Source organism: Leucoraja erinacea, chromosome 4 (genome assembly GCF_028641065.1).
Source record: "Leucoraja erinacea ecotype New England chromosome 4, Leri_hhj_1, whole genome shotgun sequence".
Classification (NCBI taxonomy): domain Eukaryota; kingdom Metazoa; phylum Chordata; class Chondrichthyes; order Rajiformes; family Rajidae; genus Leucoraja; species Leucoraja erinaceus.
In genome coordinates, this window is record NC_073380.1 from 29,984,631 (window position 1) to 30,009,766 (window position 25,136).

Genomic DNA, 25,136 nt, shown 5'->3' on the forward strand with positions numbered 1-25,136 from the left:
ATGGCAACTTCCACAATGCTGCTTGTGTTGCCAACTGCCCAGAGATACCGCTCAGGGTTCTCATCCTCCACATGGTCAGAGACTTCCTTGCTGGGAGCTTCCGCTGTACCAGTTCCATGATTATAAAACCCAAGAGTCCAGTTCCAATGGTCCAGCCCCACAAAGGGGCAGTAGAGGAATGGGATGGCAACATAGTGGGAGAGGTGGTGTGGAGGTACATTTGGGGAATGATGGAGTAAGCAGGTTTGGAGAATCGTGGGATAGTTGTGTTGGGGAATAGGGAGACAGACTAGGCTAGGAGAATGGGGGAAATGTTGAGGTGGCAGATTTAGGAAACGGTAGGGACAAGCAGATTTGGGTGATGGCAAGGAGATGGTTGAGAAAATATGGGAGAGGCAGTTGAGAGAATGGTGGGGAGACAAGGTTAGGGGCATAAAGTTATGGAGTGATATAGTGTGGAAACAGGCCCTTCGACCCAACTTGCCCACACCAACCAACACTAGACCCATTTGCCCGCGTTTTGTTCATATCTCTCCAAACCTGTCCTATCCATGTACCTGTTTCTTAAATGTTGGGATAGTCCCTGCCTCAACCACCTCCTCTGGCAACTTGTTCCATACATCCACCACCCTTTGTGTGAAAAACATGAAAAAAACAACGTTTGTGGGATACTGGTGAGGAAAGGTTAGGAGGGATGGTGGGAGACAGTTGGTGGAATAGTGAAGGAGGCAGGGTTGGGGAATAGTGGGACGTAGGGTTGGGAGAATGGTGGGGAGACAGGGTTCGGAAGAATAGTGGGGAGGTAAAGTTCTAAAAATGTTTAGGAGGTGGGATGTGGGATGGTGGGAATGCTATGGAGGCAGGGATGGAGGATTGTGGGGAAATGGGTTTTGGGGAACATTGGGGTGAAATGTTGGAATAATGGAGGAGATTCTGAGTTTGTTCAGTGGGAGATAGGGTGGCTTCTGTTAACACAGTTTCCATCAAAGACATTAGTAGAAAACAATGCATTATGAAGTACAGTGAAGCACAGCGTCTCTTGTTTGTTCAGAAGCCTACATATTTCTTGGCAGAAGACTTGGCTCTATTTTCAACAGAGGCAGCCATAGTTATAAACAAACGCATTGTCAAGCCAGAGGAGATACAAGGAACTGCAGATGCTGATTTACAAAGGAAGGCACAAAGTGCTGGAGTAACCTAGCATGTGCCTTTTATTGGTGGCACAATGGTAGGACGGTAGAGTTGCTGCCTTACAATGCCAGAGGCGCAGCTTCAATCCTGTCTATGGGTGCTGTCTGTGCGGAGTTTGTACGTTCTCCCTCAATGCAACCGCATTGGTTTACTCTGGGTGCTCCGATTATCTCCCACATTCCAAAGACGTACAGATTTGTAGGTTAACTTGCTTCGGTAAAATTGTAAATCGTCCCCAGCGTGTAGGATAGTGCTAGTGTATGGGGTGATCGCTGGTCGGCATGCTCAATGGGCTCAGTCTGGTTTCACACTGTATCTCTGAAGGCCAGGCAGCGTCTCTGGAGAACATGGATAGGTGACATTTCGTGTCAATCCGAAGAAGGGTCCCAACTCGAAACATCGTCTATCCATTTTCTCCAGAGATGCTGAGTTACTCCAGCACTTAGTATCTTCTTGTGTTGTCAAGCCTGGTCTCTTGTAAGTGCAGCACATTGAAGACCTGCTCCTCTGCTGGACTATTCACATCCACACCCGTGCTGTGTGATGAGGGGGTCAGTGGAAGAATGTGCTGGTGAGCAGCGAGTGGCATTAGATTAGCATCGTGCCAGTTGAGATATCAACAGAAGGTTTAGACCCATCAACATCAATCACGTCCCACATACTGTCAACTGCATTTGTACTGATCAATAGTGTGTCACCAGATCAATCCTAACTTGAGACCGCTGTCTTGAAATGCAAACTGCCGATGCCAGACAGTTTGTTCCCAAGGCTCTTAAACACAAAAGACAGAGACAGCATGAGTAGGAAATCACAGCTGCTCAGGAAGAACGGCAGAAGAGTCAAGGGTGGGAATGGGGCATCAGCTTCCTCGAGCCTGCTCTTGACTTTCTGTAAGATCTTCACTTACCCATCTCATCCCCACCTTCCTTCATTTCTTTAGATCTGTGGTGAGATAGAAAGAAGCAGTGCTTAACAATACAATGGAAAAGCTGGATGGTTGTAGTGAGGCGATAAGAAATAAAAGATGAATCAATCATCCTATGATTTCCATCCTGCGACAGACCTTTTGTTCTCCTAACTCGCACTCTTTGTCAAGAGACAAGGGAGTCAAGAGTGAATAGTATTATATTGTCATATGTCCTTCACTGAACAATGATGTTCTGACTTGCAGCAGCAAATGTAGATATGTAAATACAAAATCGTTATCTCTTTGCCTGCATGAGGTTTGTTCCATCCGTAATAACAACATCGAACAGTGAAAGGCCTGGATAGAGTGGATGTGGAGAGGATGTATCCACTAGTGGGAGAGTCTAGGACCAAAGGCCATAGTCTCAGAACAAAAGGACGTACCTTTAGAAAGGAGATGAGGAGGAGTTTCTTTACTCAGATGGTGGTGAACCTGTGGAATTCATTGCCACAAAAGTTTATGGAGACCAAGTCAATGGATATATTTAAGGTGGAGATTTATAGATTCTTGATTAGTACAGGTGTCAGGGGTTATGGGGAGAAGGCAGGAGAATGGGGTTGACAGGGAAAGATGGATCAGCCATGATTGAATGGCGAAATAAACTCGATGGGTCGAATGGCCTAATTCTGCTCCTATGTCTTATGGTCTTATTCTGGTCTTCCTCCCCCCATTCCCCTAACTTGCTCCCCACCATTCCCCAAATTCCTGTCCCATTCCCTCAATGCCTCCCCACCTTTCCCCCAACTTCCTCTCCCCCATTCTCCCAAACTATCTCCTCCCATCTCCTCAGTGCCTCTTTACCATCCCTGCCACTGCCTCCCCCATTCCCCCAACTATCTCCCCCCATTCCCACAATGCCCTCCCCTCATTCCCTCCATGTGTCCCCCATTACTTCCCCCAACTCTCCCCACCAGCTTTAATACTTTTCTGATCAAAATTCTGGGGATAATTATCGAATTATCGATTGCCATCCTGTACGGGGATGGCTGCCCAGCCTGCAGCTGCCCATTTTTTCATCTCTTTTTTCAACCATTGCTAAGTGCTGGAGTTTTTCCTCAGTTTTCGGAGTTCTAGTCTTTTTTCCCTCCATGTGTCCCCCATGGGGGTGGGGGATCAAAATTCTGGGGGGGATTGCCATCCTGGGGGAGGCTGAGCCTGCAACTGCCCATTTTTTCATCTGCTTTTCAGGGTCCCTACCTGATCGGAGAGGCGGCTTTTCTCCGGGCTGCACCGTTGACCCGTCCTCGCGCGACCTACCAGCGGGCCTGGAGTGGGGTTTCCTGAGGGGACCGCCCAGAGCCTCGGCTTCGCCCGCTGCGCAGCCCTGTAGCGCTATTGTGGAGCGGAGCGGGCGATGCCTTGCCCAGGTCGCCGCGCTGGAATGCTGAGACCGCAGGTGAACATCGCGGAGCTGCGGGACTGTGGAGCGGCCAGCCGCGGGCGACGGCGCTGAACTTTTAACATTGGGAGCCTGGGATCTCTCGCCGATATCGCCAGTGGTGGAGCTTCGGAAGCCGCGGTCTCCAGTAAGGAAGCGGCCGTTCCAGGCATCCCAAGCCACTGAGAGGGTTCTCCCGACGCCGGAGCACCATCACCCGGCGAAGAAGGGCCTGGAACATCGGCCCCCATGGCGGCGACTGCGGAGGCCTCAATAGGCCCGACTATGGGTGGACATGGGGATGGGGACTGGACTTTGTGCCTTCCCTCACAGTGGGAACCATTGTGGGGGGATGTTTTTATGTTTATTGTTAAATTCTTTAATGTTGTGTCTTATCTTTATCTGTGTACTGCGTGGCAAGTCAAATTTCACTACACCAATTGGTGTATGTGATAATAAATGTCTTTTGTATCCTTGTATCCTTTGTATCCTATTGCAGGTACAATTTTACCATTCCCAGCCTGATACAGTTTTTCTTCAGAGTCTGGTGGGTCAGTGGTCAATCCCACCCTTGTGCCTGAAGCCATAGTTTGAGTCCTGCATCTTCCTCCTGTATCTGGAAGACTTTTGCATTCAGTTGCTGGGAATATTGTCTGCATATTCAGCTGAATTAAACTGCAGCATGTAATTATTTGAGGAAGAGCCATATTTTCCCTTGGGTCCAGTATTTTGCTTCTTACCTGTTAACATCAATTAATGATTTATTGCATGCTGATTATGAGTCTACGTATTAAGAATTCATCTCTTGTTACCACTGAATATGCCTTGAAATTAGATCACATCTTTTTTTTTTTGTCAGTGATGTTCAGTTGCAAATTATTTACATCCTGACACGAACAGTTTCTGGATCATATTAAACTGATCAGCAGATTGAACCAGGGACTTCCTAACGCCAGTCACCCGTGTATTCCTAATCCTATTTGTCCATAAAGGGTTCCCGGGATGTCATTGTTTCCCATCAATACTACTTTCAGAGTATCATAGAGGAACTTGAATATTGAACATTTACAACAAAACTGCTGGTCGACAGAGCCGTTGTCCTCTCCACCCTGTTGTATGGAGCCGAGTCATGGACCACCTACAGCAGGCAACTGAGAGCCCTGGAACAATACCATCAAAGATCCTTACGAAAGATTCTGAGGATCAGCTGGGAGGACAAACGCACCAACATCAGCGTTTTGGAGGAACATGACCATATCACCACCACAATAATGCAGCACCAACTTCGATGGACTGGCCATGTCATCCGCAGGTCCAACACACGTCTCCCTTAACAAATCCCGTACTGTCAATTGAAGGAAGGTCGGTGAGTCCCCGGCAGGCCAAAGAAATGCTTCAAGGACAACATCATGAACAGTCAGAAGAAATTCCACATCACATTGAGCAACTGGGAGCAAATTGCACTGGACAGGCGCTCCTGGAGGATATCTGTGCAGGAAGGAGCTGCACGTCACGAATTGAACTACGCCGTGTCACAGAGACAAAGCGACAGCACCGCAAGGTGAGAGAGAAGGGGGCTCAACGACTACCAACCACTGCCAGTCTCCACTGCCCACCTTGCACTAAGGTGTGTGGATCGCGGATCAGCCTCTACAGACATTTGCAGACCCACAAGTAGACGACCTTATGGAGAGGAGAGGACAGTCATGCTCGTTTCAAGTGACCGCCAATGACCAGAATGCTGCTTGGATTAAAGGGTTTCAGCTACAGGGAGAGGTTGGGTAGACTTGAATTGTTTTGTCTGGGACATCGGAGGTTGAATGGAGACTTGATAGATGTATATAAAATTATGAGAGGCATCGATAGGGTAGAGAGTCAGACAGGGTAGAAATGTCCATCACTAAAAGGGAGAACAGTAGGTAGTGCAGCAGTAGAGTTGCTGCCTTACAGCACCAGAGACCCAGGTTTCATCCTGACAATGGCTGCTGTCTGTATGGTGTTTGTAGGTTCTCCCTGTGACGGCATGGGTTTTCTCCCACATTCTAAAGACGTACCGGTTTGTAGGTTAATTGGCCTTTGTAGATTATCTCATGTGTCAACTGGTGTACAGATGATCGTTAGTTGGCATGTACATGATGGGCCGAAAACCCTGATTCCATGCTGTATCTCTAAACTAAACAAAACTAAATTGCTTTCAAATGCTAAAATCCAGCTCAAGCATGATGCTAATTTCTTGAATATATTTTCCACTCAAAGAGTTTCTGTTGACAACAACAGTTACAAGTATCGGGATACTTTTCTTCTCAACACATTTGGAGTGTTTCTTTTAAAAAGAATTCCAAAGCTTTTCAAGCAGCATTCCCTTTGAAGAGAAATTGTAGTGGAAGTTCATCATTCTCACAGCTTGGCTTGTAATACTTAAGGGCCTGTCCCACCAGCATGCGATTGCATGCGTCTAGCGCGACCAAACGTGGTCGCTTGAGGCGTACGGCAGTGCAGGGCCGATCCCAATTCCAACCGCGGAGGCGTATGGAGTTGTGCGGCGCTTGTCCCGACATCATACTCATCAATCAGCTGGGCAGGAGGCGGGCCGACTGAATTTGGACGTCGCACGGCGTCGGGCGGTGACGTCATCGCGCAACGCCACGCGCTAGGTGTACGCCGTCAAGATGCTGCATACGGTGTCAAGACGCTGCATACGACGTCGAGGCGCTGCGTATGGCCTCAATGCGGCTGCGGGCCGACTGGCCGTTGTCGCGCGGGATTTTCGGACAGTGCAAGATTTTTGGAGCCCCGCGCGATGTCTGGACCAGCCCCGCACAACTCCATACGCCTCCGCCGATCGAAGTGGGACCGGCTCCGCAAGGCCGTACACCTCAAGTAACCACGTTTGGTCGCGCTAGATGCATGCTATCGCATGCTGGTGGGACAGGCCATTTAGTCTGAAATTACTCAAGCACCTTATTGTTTAATCAGTGGGGCCACTGTGACTACCACTGCAAGAAGGACTCCACCTGATGTATCGTTTCTCCATGTTCTCCAGAGATGCTGCCTTACCCGCTGTGTTATTCCAGCAATTTGACTCCTCGTGTCCAACATGGAAAGTGTCAATGATTTCCTTAGCCTTTCAATTCCTAACACACAGGCCGGTAATGAGTGCAGACCTGTACAGACCAAGATTCATTCTTAGTTCAGTGCTGAGTGACTATGGATTGAATCATCAGAGAAATCCACTCAATGGGAGTATTGAGCCCTACACATCAAAGGATCTGAATTTTTATCAATATAGATTGCAGACAAGAACCTGGGCATGTTCATCTTTATCTATAGATTCAGTCTGTTACAGGAATCATTTCGGTTTTGCTGTGATGCTCAATGCCAGTTATCAGTCTGAAGAAAGGTCCCGACCTAAAAGTCACCTATTCATGTTCTCCAGGGCTGCTACCTGACCTGCTGAGTTACTCCAGTACTTTGTGTCCTTTTTGTTTAAACCTGCATCTGCAGTTCCTTGTTTCTACATCTAATATACCAGATCCTTGTGTCTGAGAAAGGGTCCCAACTCAAAATGTCTTCTCTCCAAGTCCTTCAGAGATGCTGCCTAACCCACAGAGTTACTCCAGCACTTTCCAGATTCCAGCTTCTGCAGTTCCTTGGTATCTCAAATATACCAAGGTATATCCTCTGCATTGATGCAATAAATATCCAGATGTTGAAAGGAACATTTCACCCTGTGCATAACAATAGCAAATTGCTGCCTATGCAAATATTAAATCCACTGATACACATTCTGTAGCAGGGCCAATGCTGTCTCTTAATTGATACAACCTGTTCTTTTGCTATTTTTTTAACCCTGGGATGATAACACCCGGAATTAAAAGTGTTTAATTGGGTGATCACAGCTGGTGGTTCTGGTGAAAACAGGTGTACAGCTGCAATCTATCCCAACGTGTTCCAGTCTTTGATGCTCGTAAAGTTCGGCAAGGGCATAGAGATTGACCTGCAGGATTTACCCTAGATTTAGGGGCCAGATGCACATCATAACGAGTATATTTTGCACAGCTCCACGCATTGAGATAAGGTTTCCAGACTCTTTTAAGAAGGAAAGTGATATGTCTTTTAACTTCGTTTCAATAAATGACCATATTTTTTACATAATTTGCCATTTATTGGTGTAGTAAACACTATTAGTCGGTAATCCCTTACTCGTTTGTAGCGATCAATCGACATTAACAGACACTATTCCCCCCCGCCCCGCCCTTCCCTATGGTCCGTTATAACGAGGGTTTACTGTATTGATATTGATTTATTATTGTCACATGTACTGATATCCAGTGAAAAACTTTAGATGTTATTGAAATAGTTCTATTTCGTGGATTTATTATGTTTCAAATGCTTCTGATTATCAAAGACGTTTGGAAATAGTTTAAAGAATTACAATATGAGCTGCTGGAAGGCCACGGGAGAGGTTTGTAGGTAGGGCCCTAGTTTCCACTACTTGCCACTCACTTAGAATCATTGAAACATAGACAATAGGTGCAGGAGTAGGCCATTTGCCCCTTCGAGTCAGCACCGCCATTCAATATGATCATGGCTGATCATCCAAAATCAGTACCCCATTCCTGCTTCTCCCCATATCCCTTGATTCTGTTAGCCCTAAGAACTAAATTTAACTCTCTCTTGAATACTTGCCACTGATGGACAACTCCATCACACTGGATGGCCCAGGACAAGTGACGCTGGCTGCCAGTAGCCTCACGACTCAAATGCAAAGTGGGGCCAAGGGGATAACCGCACGCAGTAACTGCGAGGTGCCGCCTGCGGCCAGTAGAATCGAGTATACTTCTGTTTAGTTTATTATAGTCACCTGTACCAAGGTACAGCGAAAAGCTTTTTGTTGCATGCTATCCAGTCAGCAAAAAAGACTATACATGACCATACAAGCCATCCATGGTGTACAGATACAAGATAAGGGTATAACATTCAGTGCACGATAAAGTCAAGTAAAGTCCGATTTTAAATAGTTCAAAGGTCTCCAATGAGGTAGATAATAGTTCAGGCCCACTCTCTAGATAGTGAGAGGATGGTTCAGTTGCCAGGTAACAGCTAGGAAGAAACTGTCCCTGCATATGTGTTTTCAAAGTTTTGTACCTCTTGCCTGATGGGTGAGCAGGGAGTAGGGACGTCATAAGGTGATAGGTGTAGAATTCGATCATTTGGCCCATCGAGTCTACTCTGCCATTCAATCATGGCTGATCTATTTAGCCCTCCCAACCCCATTCTCCTGCCTTCGCCCCATAATCTGACACGTGTACTAATCAAGAATCTATCTATCTCTGCCTTATAAATATCCACTGACTTCCACAATTCACCACCCTCTGACTAAAGAAATTTCTCCTCATCTCCTTCCTAAAAGAACGTCCTTTAATTCGGCGGCTGTGACCTCTAGTCCTAGACTCTCCCACTAGTGGAAAAATCCTCTCCACATCCACTCTATCCAAGCCTTTCATTATTCTGTAGGTTTCAATGAGGTGTCCCCTCATTTTTCTAAACTCCAGCGAGTACAGGCCCGGTGCCGACAAACGCTCATCATAGGTTAACCCACTCATTCCTTGGATCATTCTTATAAACCTCCTCTGGACCCTCTCCAGAGCCAGCATATCCTTCCTCAGATACGGTGCCCAAAATTGCCCACAATATTCCAAATGTGACCTTACCAGCATCTTATAGGTCCTCAGCATTACATCCCTTGGGATGAACTGGGAGTGACCGGTGTGAGACTAGTCCTTCATTATGATGGTCTATCCGTGGCAGCGTGAAGTGTAGATGGAATCTATGATAGGGAGGTTGGTTTGTGTCATGGATCTGGGTTGCAACTCACTGCAATGTATTGTGTTCTTGGATGGGGCTGTACCCAAACCATGCTGTGATGCATCCCGATAAAATCCTTTCTACGGCGCATCTGTAGAAGATGCCCCCAAAAAGATCGACAAACAGAAAGCAGGAGAATATAAATCTATAACTGCTCTGGTTTCTTTCCACATTCCAAAGACGTGCAGGTTTGTAGGTTCATGGGCTCTGTAAATTGCCCCCAGTGTATAGGATAGAACTGGTGTGCAAAATTAGAGCACATATTATTGGGGGTAGGGTATTGACATGGATAGAGAACTGATTGGCAGACAGGAAGCAAAGAGTAGGAATTAACGGGTCCTTTTCAGAATGGCAGGCAGTGACTAGTGGGGTGCTGCAAAGCTCGATGCTGGGACCCCAGTTATTTACAATATATATTAATGATTTAGATGAGGGAATTAAATGTGACATCTCCAAGTTTGCAGATGACACAAAGCTGGGTAGCAGTGTGAGTTGCGAGGTGGATGCCTTGGATAGGTTGTCTTGGATAGGTTGGGTGAGTGGGCAGATGCAGTATAATGTGGATAAATGTGAGATTATCTACCTTGGTGGCAAGAACAGGATGGCAGATTATTATCTGAATGGTGTCAGATTAGGAAAAGGGGAGGTGCCACAAGACCTGGGTGTGCTTGTACATCATACACTGAAAGTAAGTGTCGAGTTATTCTTCTAATAAGGCTCGTACCACGACGTAAACGGAGTATATCTTTATTTAGCAACTCTGTACAGCAGCCGCAGGCTCGTGTGCATGCCTGGGCAACTCCTCAACTGCCACCCCCGGTTTCCCACGTCACATCCGGCCACCGCATCCTTACACTATTATTCCCATAATACCACATCTCCCTTTCTTTGAGAACAAAGGGTGGACTACCTTTGTCTCTGCAGGTCTTAAGGGGTTTATTCTGCCCTTTTGCTGGAAGACCTGTCCCTGATTCAAGCATGCACAATAGAAATAAAATAACTTACGCGTTACCATACTGTGAACTATCACTTTAGCAGGCTGTGTTCTTCAAAACTTAAACTCTCAGGTTTCAGGTAAATGTACCAGGTTTACAGAACAATTTCACATCACATTTCACTCTCTTTTTCTTTACTGTAGAAAACAGATCAATAAATCACAAATCAAGTGTCTTCGGCTTTCTAACCTCTCTCCCACACCTGGTCCGCACAGTCTCTGTGGTGGGGCCCTCTCTGCTGGGTGATGTTGTTACTGGTGGAGCTGGCTCTGGTGTAGGTGAATCTTCTCCCACCGGTGGCTCATCAGCGTCGACTACCTCACTGTTGGTCTGCAGCGGCACCAAGTGCTGCTGGTTCCTCCTCAGTGTGCCCTGAGGCACCTGGACGATATAAGAGCGAGGGGTATTGTGTGTAGATAGCACTTTGCCCTGGACTGGTGAATCGGTGATCCACACATCCTCCCCAGGTACTAGTGGCTCCAGATTTCTCGCTCCGTGCCTCTTGTCGAAGGATCTTGCGTCGTTCCTCCCTTTCTTTGGCCCCCAGTGCGTTGTAGTCAGGCAAAACTAGATTCAGCAGGGTTGGAAGGGCAGGAACTGTAGTGCGGAGGCGGCGCCCCATCAACAGCTCGGCCGGGCTATAGCCGTTCTGTAGAGGGGTTGCTCTGTAGGCCAGCAATGCAAGATATGGGTCTGACGCCTTTGTTAGCAGGTTTTTCACGGTTTGTACAGCGCGTTCCGCCTCCCCATTGCTCTGAGGAAACCTGGGGCTGCTCGTGATGTGCACAAAACCATACTCTGCTGCAAAGGCTTTAAAGTGGCTACCTGAGAACTGGGGCCCATTGTCACTTTTAAGAACTTCACCAATTCCATGACGAGAAAACATGGATTTCAGGTGTACCACCACATCTGTGGACCTTGTGGGTGACAGCAGCGCAACTTCCACATACCTTGAAAAATAATCTACTACTAGTAGATAAGTCTTGTCTTTCAGCGTGAATAGGTCAGCTCCCAAGGTTTGCCAAGGCCTGTCTGGCATCTCCGTTGGCATCAGCGGCTCTTTGACGTTCCTTCTCTCTTGGATGCAGGTTCTACATTTCAGCACCATGTCATTCAGCTGGCTGCTGAGTCCTGGCCACCATACCGTCTGTTTGGCCCGGCCCCTGCACTTTGTCACCCCCAGGTGTCCTTCGTGTAGTCTCTGCAGCACATCACCTTGTAAGGCTGATGGGATGACGAGCCTCGTGCCCCGCAGCAGCAGCCCATCGTGCACAGTCAGCACTGCTCTATCAGCCCAGCAATGTCTCAGCACTCCCTGCAGTTGGCTTTTGTCGGGTCAGCCGTCTGTGCAGTACTCCATCAGTGCAGAGCATGTGCTGTCTGCCTGCAGGTGCTCACGTAGGCTGCTCAGATAATCTCCACTGACAGGAATGTTGCTGATGACAGAGTCTACATAGATGTTGGTGTCCTCTAATAGGCTTGTGTCTGTGTGTGTTCTTCCGGCTCTCAGAGGAGCACGAGATAAGGTGTCGGCTGTCCACAGGCTTTTGCCAGGGACATGATTGACTGTATAGTTGTACCTCATGAGTCTCATCCTAAATCGTTGGACACTTGGTGGGAGGTCATCCAAAGCTTTCCCTCCCAGCAGACTCACCAACGGCTTGTGGTCAATTTCCAGCTCGAATGGTCTTCCCAGGATGAAACAGCTGAACCTTTCACATGCCCACGTCGCAGCCAATGCCTCCTTTTCTACAAGCATAGCGCTGCTCTTTGGTGTCATTGACCTGGACGCATATGCCACAGGTGACCACATGGCATCGCTCTTCTGCAGCAGGACTGCCCCCAGGCCAAAGAAAGAGGCATCAGCAGAGATCTTTAGAGCACTGTTTGGGTTGTATAATGTGAGCACTGGTGTGGATGACAGCTCTGTTTTTAACTGATCAAAGGCGGCCTGCTGCTCTGTCCCCCAGTACCAGTGGTTCTTCTTGGACAGCAGGTCTCGTAGCACTTTGTCTTTTTCAGCCAGGTTAGGCAAGTAGCGGCCCAGCTGATTGACCATGCCCAGAAAACTCCTGAGTTCGCTGACATTTTTGGGTGCATCCTCAATCTTGGTGATTACGCCCATCTTCTCCATACAGTCTATCTCCTCCTTCACTTTTCCCATAAGCGGCAGACGGACTCTGCGTGGCGTGTGGAGAGAGAAGGGCACAGCCTCTGGCTTCAATTTAATTGAGTATGGCCTCCGAACAAGACCCAAGCCGCTACACAGCTTCGGATATTGTTGTTTCACTGATTCCAAGGTGATGCCGTCAACCCTGCACACATGCTGAAGCCGTTCTATGGCAGGCCTTCCCAACAGTGCAGTGTGCAGGTCTTTTACTACATAAATGTTCTCTATGGCTGTCTTTTTGCCTCTGCGCAGTGTTTCTCTGGCTACACCCAGGACAGAGAGTGCATTGCCCCCCAGCCCAAACAATGGGCATGTCGACACTGCCAGGCGCTTCACGTCATGTCCCCCTGTAATGTCATGGTACACCTCCGCTGGCATGGCGGTGACATCAGCACCATGTCTATTTTAAAGCACACTTTTTTTTGTCTCACTTGTAGCTGCACCGTCCATGGGTCTTTTCCAGCATCCACGGCTCCCAGGAAAAAGTTCTTTTCTTCCTCTGTAGTGACAGCATTGAGAGATTTTGCACTGTTTCTGCACACTTTGCCATAATGTTCCTTTTTGCCACAGTAGTGACACACAGCATCTTTAGCAGGGCATTCCCATTTCCCATGCGAGGGCATTTTTCCACATCTATAACAGGCCTTTGAACCTGGCTGAGGCCGTGTATTAAGTCTATTTTTGCTTGGTGTTCGTGCTTGTGGCTGAGGCTTTGAGTGAAATTTGGGTTTTCTGTAGCTTTTAGCATGCACAGCATCAACATTAGAGCACTTGCTAGCACCGCTATTTTCTCCTCTTAAGTCAGACCACTGTCGTCTAACTTCTTCAGACTGCCTTGTTTTTGTTATAGCAGTTCCAAGGGTTAGGTCTCTGTCTAGCTGTAGCTTTTCTGACAATGAGACGTTTCTCAGCCCGACCACTAACCTGTCGCGGATCAGCTCGTTCTGTAACTGTCCATAGTTGCAGTGTTCAGCTAATCCGTATAGAGCAGTGATGAAGGAATCCACCGTTTCTCCTGGCAGTTGCACACGCTGATTGAACTTGGCTCTTTCGTAGATTACATTCTTTTTAGGTACTAAAAAATGCATCAAAGCCCGCCTTGACATCCGTGTACTCCCTCCTCTCATCTGCAGTTAGCGTTAGCCCCTTTAGCACATCTTCGGCTTCATCGCCCATGCAATACACTAACGTGTTCACCTGGTTTTCTGCCGACGTCGCGTTTAAATTGCTTGCAAGCCGAAAGCGGTCGAATCTCCTGATCCAACGCTCCCATTCTTGAGGCTTGGTAAAATCGAATGGCTCTGGAGGTTGTATTGTGAACGTAGCAGTTGGTGTGGGTTGCGCCATATCTGCCGGGTCATCTCCCAGTTCCCGCCAAAACGATACCCCTTTTCTTCTTTTTTTTTTGCTTACAAGGCTCCCACTTCCGACACCATGTCGAGTTATTCTTATAATAAGGCTCGTACGACGACGTAAACGGAGTATATCTTTATTTAGCAACTCTGTACAGCAGCCGCAGGCTCGTGTGCATGCCCGGGCAACTCCTCAACTGCCACCCCCGGTTTCCCACGTCACATCCGGCCACCGCATTCCTTACACTATTATTCCCACAATACCACAGTAAGCATGCAGATACAGCAGGCAGTGAAGAAAGCTAATGACCTGTTGGCCTTCATTGCGAGAGGATTTGAGTTTGGGAGCAAGGAAATCTTACAGCAGTTGTGTTGGGTCCTGATGTGGCCGCACCTGGAATATTGTGAGCAATATTGGTCTCCTAATTTGAGGGAGGACATTATTGCCATTGAGGGAATGCAACGTAGGTTCACAAGGTTAATTCCTCGGATGGCAGGACTGACATCATAAAAGAATGTGTCGATCGGGCTTGTATTCAGTGGAATTTGTAAGAATGAGAGGAGATCTCATAGAAACATATAACATTCTTAAAGGATTGGACAGGCTAAATGCAGGAAATATGTTCCCGATGTTGGGGGAGTCTAGAACCAGGGGTCACAGTTTAAGAATAAGGGGTAAACATTTTCACCCAGAGAGTTGTGAATCTGCAGAATTCTCTGCCATGGGAGGCAGTGGTGGCCAATTCACTGAATGTTTTCAACGGGAAGTTAGATTTAGCTTTTAGGGCTAAAGGAATCTAGGGATATGGGGAAAAAGCAGGAACAAGGTACTGATTTTAGATGATCAGCCATTGAATGGCAGTGCTGGCTCGAAGGGCCGAATGGCCTAGGCTATTCCTGCACCTATTATTCTATGTTTCTTTGTATATAGGTGATTGCAAACTATACATTGGATGCAAAAAAGATAAAAAGATTCCTGGAAGTATTTGGAACAATGCTCCTGCTGGAGAATCATTTTGTAAATAAACCACAAAATGATATTGCATTTGGTGTTAGATTTGCATCACAAACCCACATTTTTAATCATCTATAATGTGAACCTTGAAAGCTTCAAATATAAATTGCTTTCCGTGAACTATCAATGGGTATATCCACTGGCAAACTATGAGAAGTAAATTAAGATTTTTATTATCATAAAAATTTGTATCTCATCCATTGAAAAATGAAGGCTCTACTTATATACAGCAAGTAGGGGGGCTGGAATGCATTGCCAGGGGTGGTGGTGGAGGAAGATACGATAATGAGGCTTTTAGATAGGCACATGGAAGTGCAGGGAATTGAGGGATATGGATCATGTACAGGCAGATGAGATCAATTTAACTTGGCATCATGTTTGGCATAACATTGTGGGCTGAAGGGCCTGTGCTGTACTGTTTAATCTTCTTGCATCGTTAAAAGAACAATTGAATTAAAAAACAATATCAAGAGAGAGAGAGAGACGAGACTGCAGGTGCCCAACTCCAGAGCAAAAACCAAACTGCTAGTGGAACTCAGCTGGTCGAGCAATATCCGTGTTGGAAAAGGAGTTGTTGATGTTTCAAGATCAAGAGTGAGTGTGTACAAATGCAAGGAGAATTGGAAATGTCACTGAATAGGAGAGATGTGAAGGACAAGAAAGGGATAAATTAATGAACTGGTAAAAGAGCCATTTAAAAACACATAAACTATATTGAATCTTACAACAAAACCTTTAACAAGTTGACGGCATGGTGGTGCAGCGGTAGAGCCACTGCTCTGCAGGGCGACAGACCTGGGTTCGATCCTGACTATGGGTGCTTGTCTGTACAGAGTTTGTACCTTCTCCCCGTAACCTGCGCGGGTTTTCTCCGAGATCTTCTGTTGCCTCCCACACTCCAAGGGCTTATAGGTTTGTAGATTAATTGGCTTGGCCTAAATGTAAAATGTAAAATTGTCCCTAGAGTGCGTGTAGGGCAGTGTTAATGTGCGGGGATCGCTGGTCAGTGCGGACTCGGTCGGCCGAAGGGCCTATTTCATCGCTGTATCTCAAAACTAAACTAAACTAAATTAAGGATACCAAGAGAAATGTTGTGGTAAGGAGGAATGTGAACCATGAAAGATAGCTCCCAGTGAAATATTAGTTTTAGTTTAGTTTAGTTTTATATTGTCACGTTTATCGAGGTACAGTGAAAAGCTTTTAGTTTGTAGAGATATAGTGTGGAAACAGGTCCTTTGGCCCATGACTTCACGCCAACCAGCGATTGCCTGTACGCTAATTCTACCCTACACAAGGGATAATTTATAGAAGCCAATTAACGTACAAACCTGCACTTCTTGTGAATGTGGGGAGAAAACCTACCTGGTCATGGAGAATGTACAAACTCCATTCAGACAGCACCGGCAATAAGCATTGAGCCCAGTTCTCTGATGCTGCAAAGCAGCAACTCTATCACTGCACCACTGTTCTTATGTTTACTGTGCCACTGTGCCGCCCTTACAATGTTCTTTTTTTCTAATCCATAAGAAAATGAAAATGTCTGCATTCTATCTAGACAAAGGAAAAACATATATTAATGAATTACTGTCAAAGACAAAATCCTACAATTTCTGCACTCAGAAGGACAAGGCAGCAGAACCATGAGATTGGCACCATACATGAATTTCACTCTGACTCACATAAACTTACCTGGAGCACTATTGTTGTTGCTTCATTGCCGCTGGATGCAAGTCCTGAAATCCTACCCAACAGCACTTTGGAAGTATCATCACTGCATGGATGACAGTAGTTCAAGAAGGCAGCACACCACTCTGTTCTCAGAGTCAATTAGAAATGTCAGGAAATAGTTTGACATTAGCACCCATAGCCTATGAATGGATATAAACGCTTGTTTAATTAAGGCTTTCTATCCATCTATGCAGTAAAGAAGAGTAAAATTACAGTAAAGAAGGGTAAAAGGTTTGAAATGACTAGAGTATGGAGCAAGTTACTGTATACAAGTTTGTGTGATAATGGCACATAGAAATCTTGAGCAATTTTTTATGTTGTTCCCTTTCTCACTTCAGCAATGAGAAAAGAATCAGATGTTTGACCTACACATACTTAAATTATTAAATAGTAACTGGATATGATTTCTGAATGGTAATGCTGCAAATAAACCTTGAGACAACTGCCAACCAAGAAATATCTGTAATGATTGTTGCTAAATATCCCCTGCGTTGCACATGTGTCATTGTTTGAATCATTCATTAAAAATTATTAGAAAATGACCATTGCCACCTCCATAATAGTTACAGATTTAAAATAATCCTAAATGGGATGCTGTTTATAAATTAAGAAATGGCTACATTTCATTTACAGAAACCCATGTTTTAGTTTTGAACACATTTTTATCCATATGGAAAACATTCAATTTAATACTTCACTGCTAACCTTTTGCAGGAATGCATTTCTGTGGTGGCTGAAATGTTAATGATAAAATAAATCAGATTTGCCAGGTAGAGCAATCCTAGTCTACAGTACAATGCCATTAATCGTGGTAGATTAGTTCAGGAGCACTTCTTTGTGGGGTTTATCGGAATAAACTCCTACTAGTCGGCAGCGTGTCTCGGTATATTTGGATAAACTAGTTCTGCTAAGGAGTGTGGGTTGTCAGTGTAGAGCAAGTCCTGAGTAAGAGTGTGGAATTAGTCATAGAAAATGGAGAAAATGGCAGAGATTTGAAACAATTATTTTGGATCCGTTTTCATAAAGGACAACAAATGACACCGACATGGGCTATGGAAGGAAGGAACTTAAATAAATGTCTATCACCAGAGAAAAAGTAATAGTTGGTACACCATTGGTCACAGACATTCATTCAGAAAAACATTCTTCCACTGTTACCCTCATCCTCCTAGCTTCATGCCAATTTTCAATATAATTAGGCATCTTATCTTGGATCCTGTGTGCTTTGACCCAACACCGTTCCCTGAAGAACGAGGACATTTCCGATGCCCTGGTGTGGAACGTCTCATCCTGGGAACAGATGCGGCGTAGGCGGAGGAATTGGGAGTAGGGGATGGAGTCTTTACAGGGGGCAGGGTGGGATGACGTGTAATCCAGATAGCCATGTGAGTCAGTTGGTTTGTAGTGTATGTCGGTCAGAAGTCTGTCCCCTGCGATGGAGGTGGTGAGGTCAAGGAATGGTAGGGAAGTGCCGGAAATGGTCCAGGTGTATTGGAGTGCCGGATGGAAGTTGGTGGTGAAGTGGATGAAGTCAGTCAGTTGTGTGTGGGTGCAGGAGGTGGCCCCAAAGCAGTCGTCAATGTAACGGAGGTAGAGGTCGGGGATTGTTCAACGTACCCAACAAAGAGGCAGGCGTAGCTGGGGCCCAAGCGTGTGTTTGGAGGAAATGGGAGGAGTCAAACGTAAAGTTGTTGAGGGTGAGGACCAGCTCCGCTAGGCGGAGGAGGGTGTCAGTGGCTGGGTATAGGTTGCTCCTCTGGTCGAGGAAGAACCGGAGGGCTTTGAGGCCATCCTGGTGGGGGATGGAGGTGTAGAGTGACTGGACATCCATGGTGAAGATGAGGGGGTGAGGGCCTAGAGAGTGGAATGCGCGGAGGCGGCGGAGAGTTTCTGAGGTGTCTAGAACATAGGTGGGAAGGGATTTGACCAAGGGGGATAGTATGGAGTTAAGGTATGTGGAGGTGAGTTCGGTGGGGCACGAACAAGCAGAGACAATGGGTCTGCCGGGAGAGCCGGGTTTGTGGATTTTGGGGAGAAGGTAAAAACGGGCCGTGCGGGGCTGGGGAACGATGAGGTTGGAAGCTTGGTCGGGCAGGGCGTGGGAATTGATGAAGTCGGTGATGGTACCATTTTTCTTTATTCATTTATACATCCTCAGGGTCATTCTTTGTTTTATACCTGTACCAACCTTGTCTATTTTCTCTCGTTCTCTCATCGCTTTTGTTATCTAATGAATCCCACCAACACATGATCATAATTCCCAGCCATTTGTTCTTTTCCCACAACTGCATTCCCTCGCTTTGTACTTACATAAGGGCTGAGCATATTCCACTTCCAATGGAAGATTCATTTCCTATAGCTTTGAATGTCTTTTTTTAATGGCTTCAATATCCATATTAAAAGAGAGATGTTTCAGCAATTACACTGTTTTATAAAAAAAGTGCTCTGTGTTTAATGGGCATAAATTAAGGTTTGATGGTTTCGATCCTTAATGTTCATAACATCAGCAAGCTAATGAGAGGCTAAAACAAGATCGATGGTCTACATTCAGTACTTTCATCGGCATTGACTCTTTGCACTGATTCCTGCTGGTTTTACAAGCTTTATGTGAGTTCTACTTAACCTCATAACGATTGAAGACAAATCTTCAAACCCAGCGATTTTCAGGAATATCAGATATTTTCGTGACCTAGAAATTTCCAGCTCAGGAGTTTGCTGTTCTCAGAATAAATGGGATTACCTTGAATGTGATATTAATATACTCGATCGAAGAAAGGTTGAGCCAGTCAGGTCGTTAAAGCCAACCCACTGTTGAGCAAGACAATAATAATCCGACAACTCACACCCAAGTTCCACCTCACTGTAGGATTCCTTGACTATACCATTATGGGCCAGAAATAAACTATTGATCTCAACCTTGACTATACTCATCAGTTGGGCATTCATACTGGGTGGCACGGTGGTGCAGCGGCAGAGTTGCTGCCTTACAGCACCCAGGTTCGATCCTGATTACGGGTTCTGTCTGTACGGAGTTTGTACATTCTCCCTGCGACCGTGTGTGTTTTCTTCCGGGGTGCTCTGTTTTCCTTTACCCTATCTATTCCTCGCATGATCTTATTTTGGCATTATGTTTGGCACAAGCATTATGGGCCGAAGGCCCTGTTTCTGTTCCTAGCAAGCCTGCATCAACATGGAAGGAGTTGATCTCCTTAAGAAGCATGATGTTAACATTGGTTCAGTCTGAGAAGATGTTGGTTCAAATTTTGTCCTGTTTATTTTTCAGTGCCTATCAAGTCATTGTGGAAGAAGAGCGCCCATATCGGACGAAGAAAGCCACAGACCTTCTCGACTGCTACTTTGTTCCCATCGCCTACCAGAACATCTCTGTTTCAGACTCTCCGTATTACTTTGCAGCAGAATTTCCACCTACAGCCCTCAAGGTCGCCCAGCCATTTGCCATTGGAGATAACAAGACGTACGGAGGCTACTGTAATCCGCCACTTCTCCCCCATAAGAGTTACAGCATTTATTTTCAAGCAGTGAGCAAAGCTAATGGGGTAAGTGTCCTTATAGAGTCATAGAGTGATTCAGTGTGGAAACAGACCCTTCAGCCCAACTTGCCACGCCAGCCAACATATTCTATCTACACTGGTCCCACCTGCCTGTGTTTGACCCATATCCACTAAACCTGTCTGATTCATGTACCTGTCTATTTATTTCTTAAATTTTGTGATAATCCCTGCCTTAACTACCTTCGCCAGCAGTTCGTTCCATACACCCACCACCCTTTGTGTGCGAAAGTTACCCCTCAAATCCCTATTAAATCTTTTCCGCTTCGCCATAAACATATGTCCTTTAGTTCTGGGCTAGGGATTCAGTACATGTACCCAATCTATTCCCCTCGTGACTTTATACACCTCTATAAGATCACCCATCATCCTCCTGCACTCCAAAGAATAGATTTCCAGCCTGCTTATCCTCTCCCAATACCTCAGATACTCGAGTCCTGGCAACATCCTCGTAAATCTTTTCTGTACCCTTTCCAACTTGCCAACCATCTGCAACTATTAGGTGCTAATAAATTACCCACTGATACCCTGATAGTGGGCCCTTAATGTTTGCCTATTGGTTTCCTCAAAAAATCTCTGTCTCTGTCTCTGTTTAAAACCTTATTCATTCATTCCATGATTTTGGTGGTCCTTGGACAATTTAATGGGTGTTTTTAACATCATCTGAAGAGTTTGTGAGGTTGAGGCTCCAAATCTGCCTCTATATTTGTTCCTGCGCCTCCCTTCTATTGGAAGTCCTATAGTATATCCCCATTATACTAATTGCATCTTTCTTAAATTGTGCAGCAGATTCTCTCAGTTAGGATTTCCATAGAGCAACGGAGTTTGTTGTGGTCACCAAGCTTGATTGGCCGGTGAATTGTTTAATCATCTCAATTCTGGTCGGCTCTGGCACAATATATAGTTATTTTATCTAACAATAATTCCGGGCTATTAAGTGTCTTTGGTCAAAGACTTCCACGATGCAATCATGTCAATCTCACACATCATTATGGTAGCCACACAGGAGCACATAACAATCCAGGTATTATTCCTAGTCTTTCCCTTGCGATCAAGATGACTTTCTCCCAGTCTGGGTTCATTGGTTTGGAGTTGGCCAATAAAGCTGAATTGAGAACCATAGACTCCTTTTCACATGCCCAAGAACGAAGGAGATTACAAAGTGTCATGGACACTACCCGGTCCATCATGGGTACTGACCTACCCACCATCGAATGGATCTACAGGAGTCGCTGCCTCAAAATGATAGCTAGAATCATTGGAGACTCACACCACTCTAACCACGCTCTCATTTCACTTCAACCATTGGAAGGAAGATATACGAGTGCAGCCTCCAGGTTCAAAAATAGCTTCCTCCCAACACCTATCAAGCTCTTGAACATGACATGACACGACACTAACTCATCTTTGGCCTATCTTTCCGTGCACAAGGAAATTTGGGCTATTTTGCAGAAGTATTGGAGTTATAAATTATTGAAGTTTTGTTTATTCAGTATTATTAGTGCATTGTGTTTATGGGGCCTGTTATGTTGCTGCAAGTAAGAAATCCATTGTTTCGTTACCAGTACCTGTGACAATTAAAGACTCTTGACTCTTAACTCTCTTGAGATAAGGTTCTGGGGCAGGCTGGTGACTATGTGAGGTTGTGCATCCTTCCACGTAAAAAGCATGGCTTGTTTGTGCTTCCGATGCATAGCCCAGAGGCTTCCAATACCATCCCAAATGTTGTAGAGGTTTATGCCATTGGGGTCCTTCTCACAACACAATACTTGGAGCGTGGCCTTGTCACAACAAATACCCAGTTTTGTTGGGGAGACAAGCAAGAGATGCCATGGCAATGCTCAAAGTCCTAGCACAGATACTGTTTAGATTGTATCATCACCCTTGTGAGGGAACAGAAATATGTCTGCATCTCTTGCACCATACAGGACTAACCACCAATATAATCCTCCTTTTATCTTGATGAACATGGCCCCATAAGAATCAGCATCAACAGAATATTTGCTGCATAAAGTTCAATACCAAGCATTGTTTTATCCAACAGTGATTCACAATAAATCTGTGAGCTCTACACCTACAAGAGCCACTATCTGTTCACGGTGCAGGAATCAGTGACTTCATGTGCCACCTCAAAACCCATAAAATCAGATTGAAAAAAGACTATGCTTGAACCCATGGGACTATCTAAGGTTAAGAACAGCATTGTTACGTACTCCACTGTGGCCATTGCTACAATATGGCTTGCCATGACGTCTGCCATAATTGGTACGAGTGAAGAGACTTTGTATCGAGAGAGGGATCTCGCTGCTATCAACCACAGGGCATTCCTTAATTGTCCCATTATAGTGAGTGATGAATCACAATGTGGACTCTATCTGGAGGCCACGTGGACACGATATTTAATATGTGATAACTCCAGGGAAATGCAGGGAGCTGCACTGGCCACTATACAATGGCTTTTTCTTTCAAATTCTCCAAGGCCTTTTTATCGATTAAGAGGCACCAGGGAATGCATAGCAATGTATATAAAGGTGGAAGACAATACACATGAACCTGACTACTTCATCTGTGGCTGCTAATATATTAACCACCCAATTTTTTTCTTCTCATTTACATCAACTTCAACCGAGTTCCACGGTGGGGTGAAATGGGAACTAGGAAACTTAACTGGTAGGGCTGTTGCCTCATAGCACCTGAGTCCTGGGTTCAATCTTGACCTCGGGCACTGCTTGTGTGGAGTTTGCATGTTCTCCCTGTGACTGCGTGGGTTCCCTCTGGATGTCTTGGTTTCCTCCCGCATCCCAAAGATGTGCAGGTTTGTAGGTGTATTGGCCTCTGTAAATTGTCCAGAGTACGCAGGGAGTGTGTGCGAATGTGGGATAACATAGAACCCTTGTGAACAGGTGTTGAATTATCAGCGTGAAATCAGTGGGCCGAGGGACCTGTTTCCATGTCGAACCACACCGAAATGAAACTAAAATCTGGATTTTCCTTGATTCGGTTTAAGTAAAGAGGAATTATGTGATACATGAAAAGATTCTACACACATTCCAAAGACGAGGAAAAAGAATTCTTAAAGACAGACTAATTAAAAATCAATGAAGCCTATCTGTTTGGCAGATTAAATATATAGTTATTTGCATCTCCCTTTTCTTTCCCAAATATAAAGGGATAATATTTCCAGAAAATAATTAAAACTCAAAAGCAATTGCTAATCAGCGTTCCCCAGACGTGAAAAAAATATACCGTTCCTTTTGATGCGTTTCTACATAAATAGATTTGAATTTTATAAATGGGAAATAAGTTGTGGATGATGTTAATTCCTTTTTACAATTGCGTATCTCTGCCTTGCTTTTGTTATGGAGGCCTGACAGTTACACTGATCTTCATTCATGGGTTGTAAAGTGTTTCGAGGTGTTTTGGTGAAAGGTATATAAATGCAAGTCTTTCAATTTATACATGCCTTCAGTATATTACACGGAACTCAGTGCAGTCCACAAGATTTTTGGCGACTTGTGCTGGTTGTATTCATGCTGTTTATAAACAATGGGGAGTCTCTTGTATCCATTTATATTGGCGGAGAATGGTGATGAAGGATATGAGTTTCCCTGTGGGCTGCATAGCATAGAATCCTTGTCTACGTGAATAAGCCCCAGAGCAACCATGGAGTTGTATTCTATCCTTCACCTGGCTTTTAGATTTTATCATTGTCTGTTCACCATGAGAGCAGATGTAAATCAGCCAGTCACTTTGACAAATAATTCTTATTCTGTCCACAGATAACTTTTGTTTTGGCTTGAAGCTTTAAATCCCCCTCTGACCAACTATTTAATAGTCAATGTCAGCATATGATGCAGGATCAAGTATCTATTGGATCTGCCCTCTGTACCCTTCTGATCTGAACCTCAATCATTAACTTCAGAACTCAGACACAAACATCGTTTACATACAGCAGCTAATTGCCAGTGTTTCTGAATCAGAAGTTACTGGTATGCAATTTGAAAAGGGATATGTTACCACATTTTAGCTGCAAAAGCATCATTAGTTTGTGCTGCCCTTTTGAGCAAATGACAAGCTTACTGAATTTCTAATTTTGCTTCAACCTTTCGGACAGTTCTGTGCTTTCTGAATTCTACATTGAACATAGAACAGTGCAGCACAGGAACAGACCCTTCAACCCACAATATCAGCGCTGAAGATGATGCTAAAAACATCAGCCTGCACATGACCCATGCCCCCCCATGTCTCTGCATATCCACGTACCTATCTATTGTGTGGATGCATTTTGGCATGCACATCCATTTTCTTTTCTCCTTGGTCAGACCTCCTGTTGAAGTGTGAAGAGGGTTTCCGACCCAAAACTTCCCTTATTCTTTTTCTTGGGAGATGCTGCCTGGCCCGCTGAGTTGCACCAGCATTTTGTATCTATCCTCTGTTGCCCAAGCTACTTATAAACAATAATCCGTCTTTTTGCCCAACATTTATTCCGCTGACATTTATTCTTTATATTATAAATGTTCCTTGTCCTCTTTTCCCTTTTCTTCATCGTGTTTACCTAGAATAACTGATAATTTATTGTATGTTGTTGCATCTAACATGTCTGTAACGCAAGTTAGAGTCTCATTGTGTCGGAAGACACTGCAGATACTGGTTTACACAAAAGACAGACACAAAATGCTGGAGTAACTCAACGGGTCAGGCAGCATCACTGGAGAAAAGGAATAGGTGACATTTCATGTTGGGACTCTTTGTCTGATAGTCTGAAGAAAGAGTCTGAAGGGTCTCCACCCAAAACATCACCTAATTCTTTCCTCCAGAGATACTCCAGTGAGACCACACCTGGAGTATTGTGTGCAGTTTTGGTCTCCAAATTTGAGGAAGGACATTCTTGCTATTGTGGGAG

General features: G+C 45.3%; 1 protein-coding gene across 12 annotated transcripts in view; it reads left to right on the plus strand.

Moving 5' to 3' along the window:
• LOC129696231 (receptor-type tyrosine-protein phosphatase mu-like) overlaps nt 1-25,136 on the plus strand; it is a 905,597-nt gene that overhangs the window by 625,336 nt on the left and 255,125 nt on the right. For all 12 annotated transcript variants that reach the window (XM_055633926.1, XM_055633914.1, XM_055633916.1 and 9 more), the window contains exon 12: nt 19,948-20,221. In XM_055633926.1, coding sequence (XP_055489901.1) covers nt 19,948-20,221 — 274 coding nt within the window. The remainder of the gene's footprint in view (nt 1-19,947; nt 20,222-25,136) is intronic.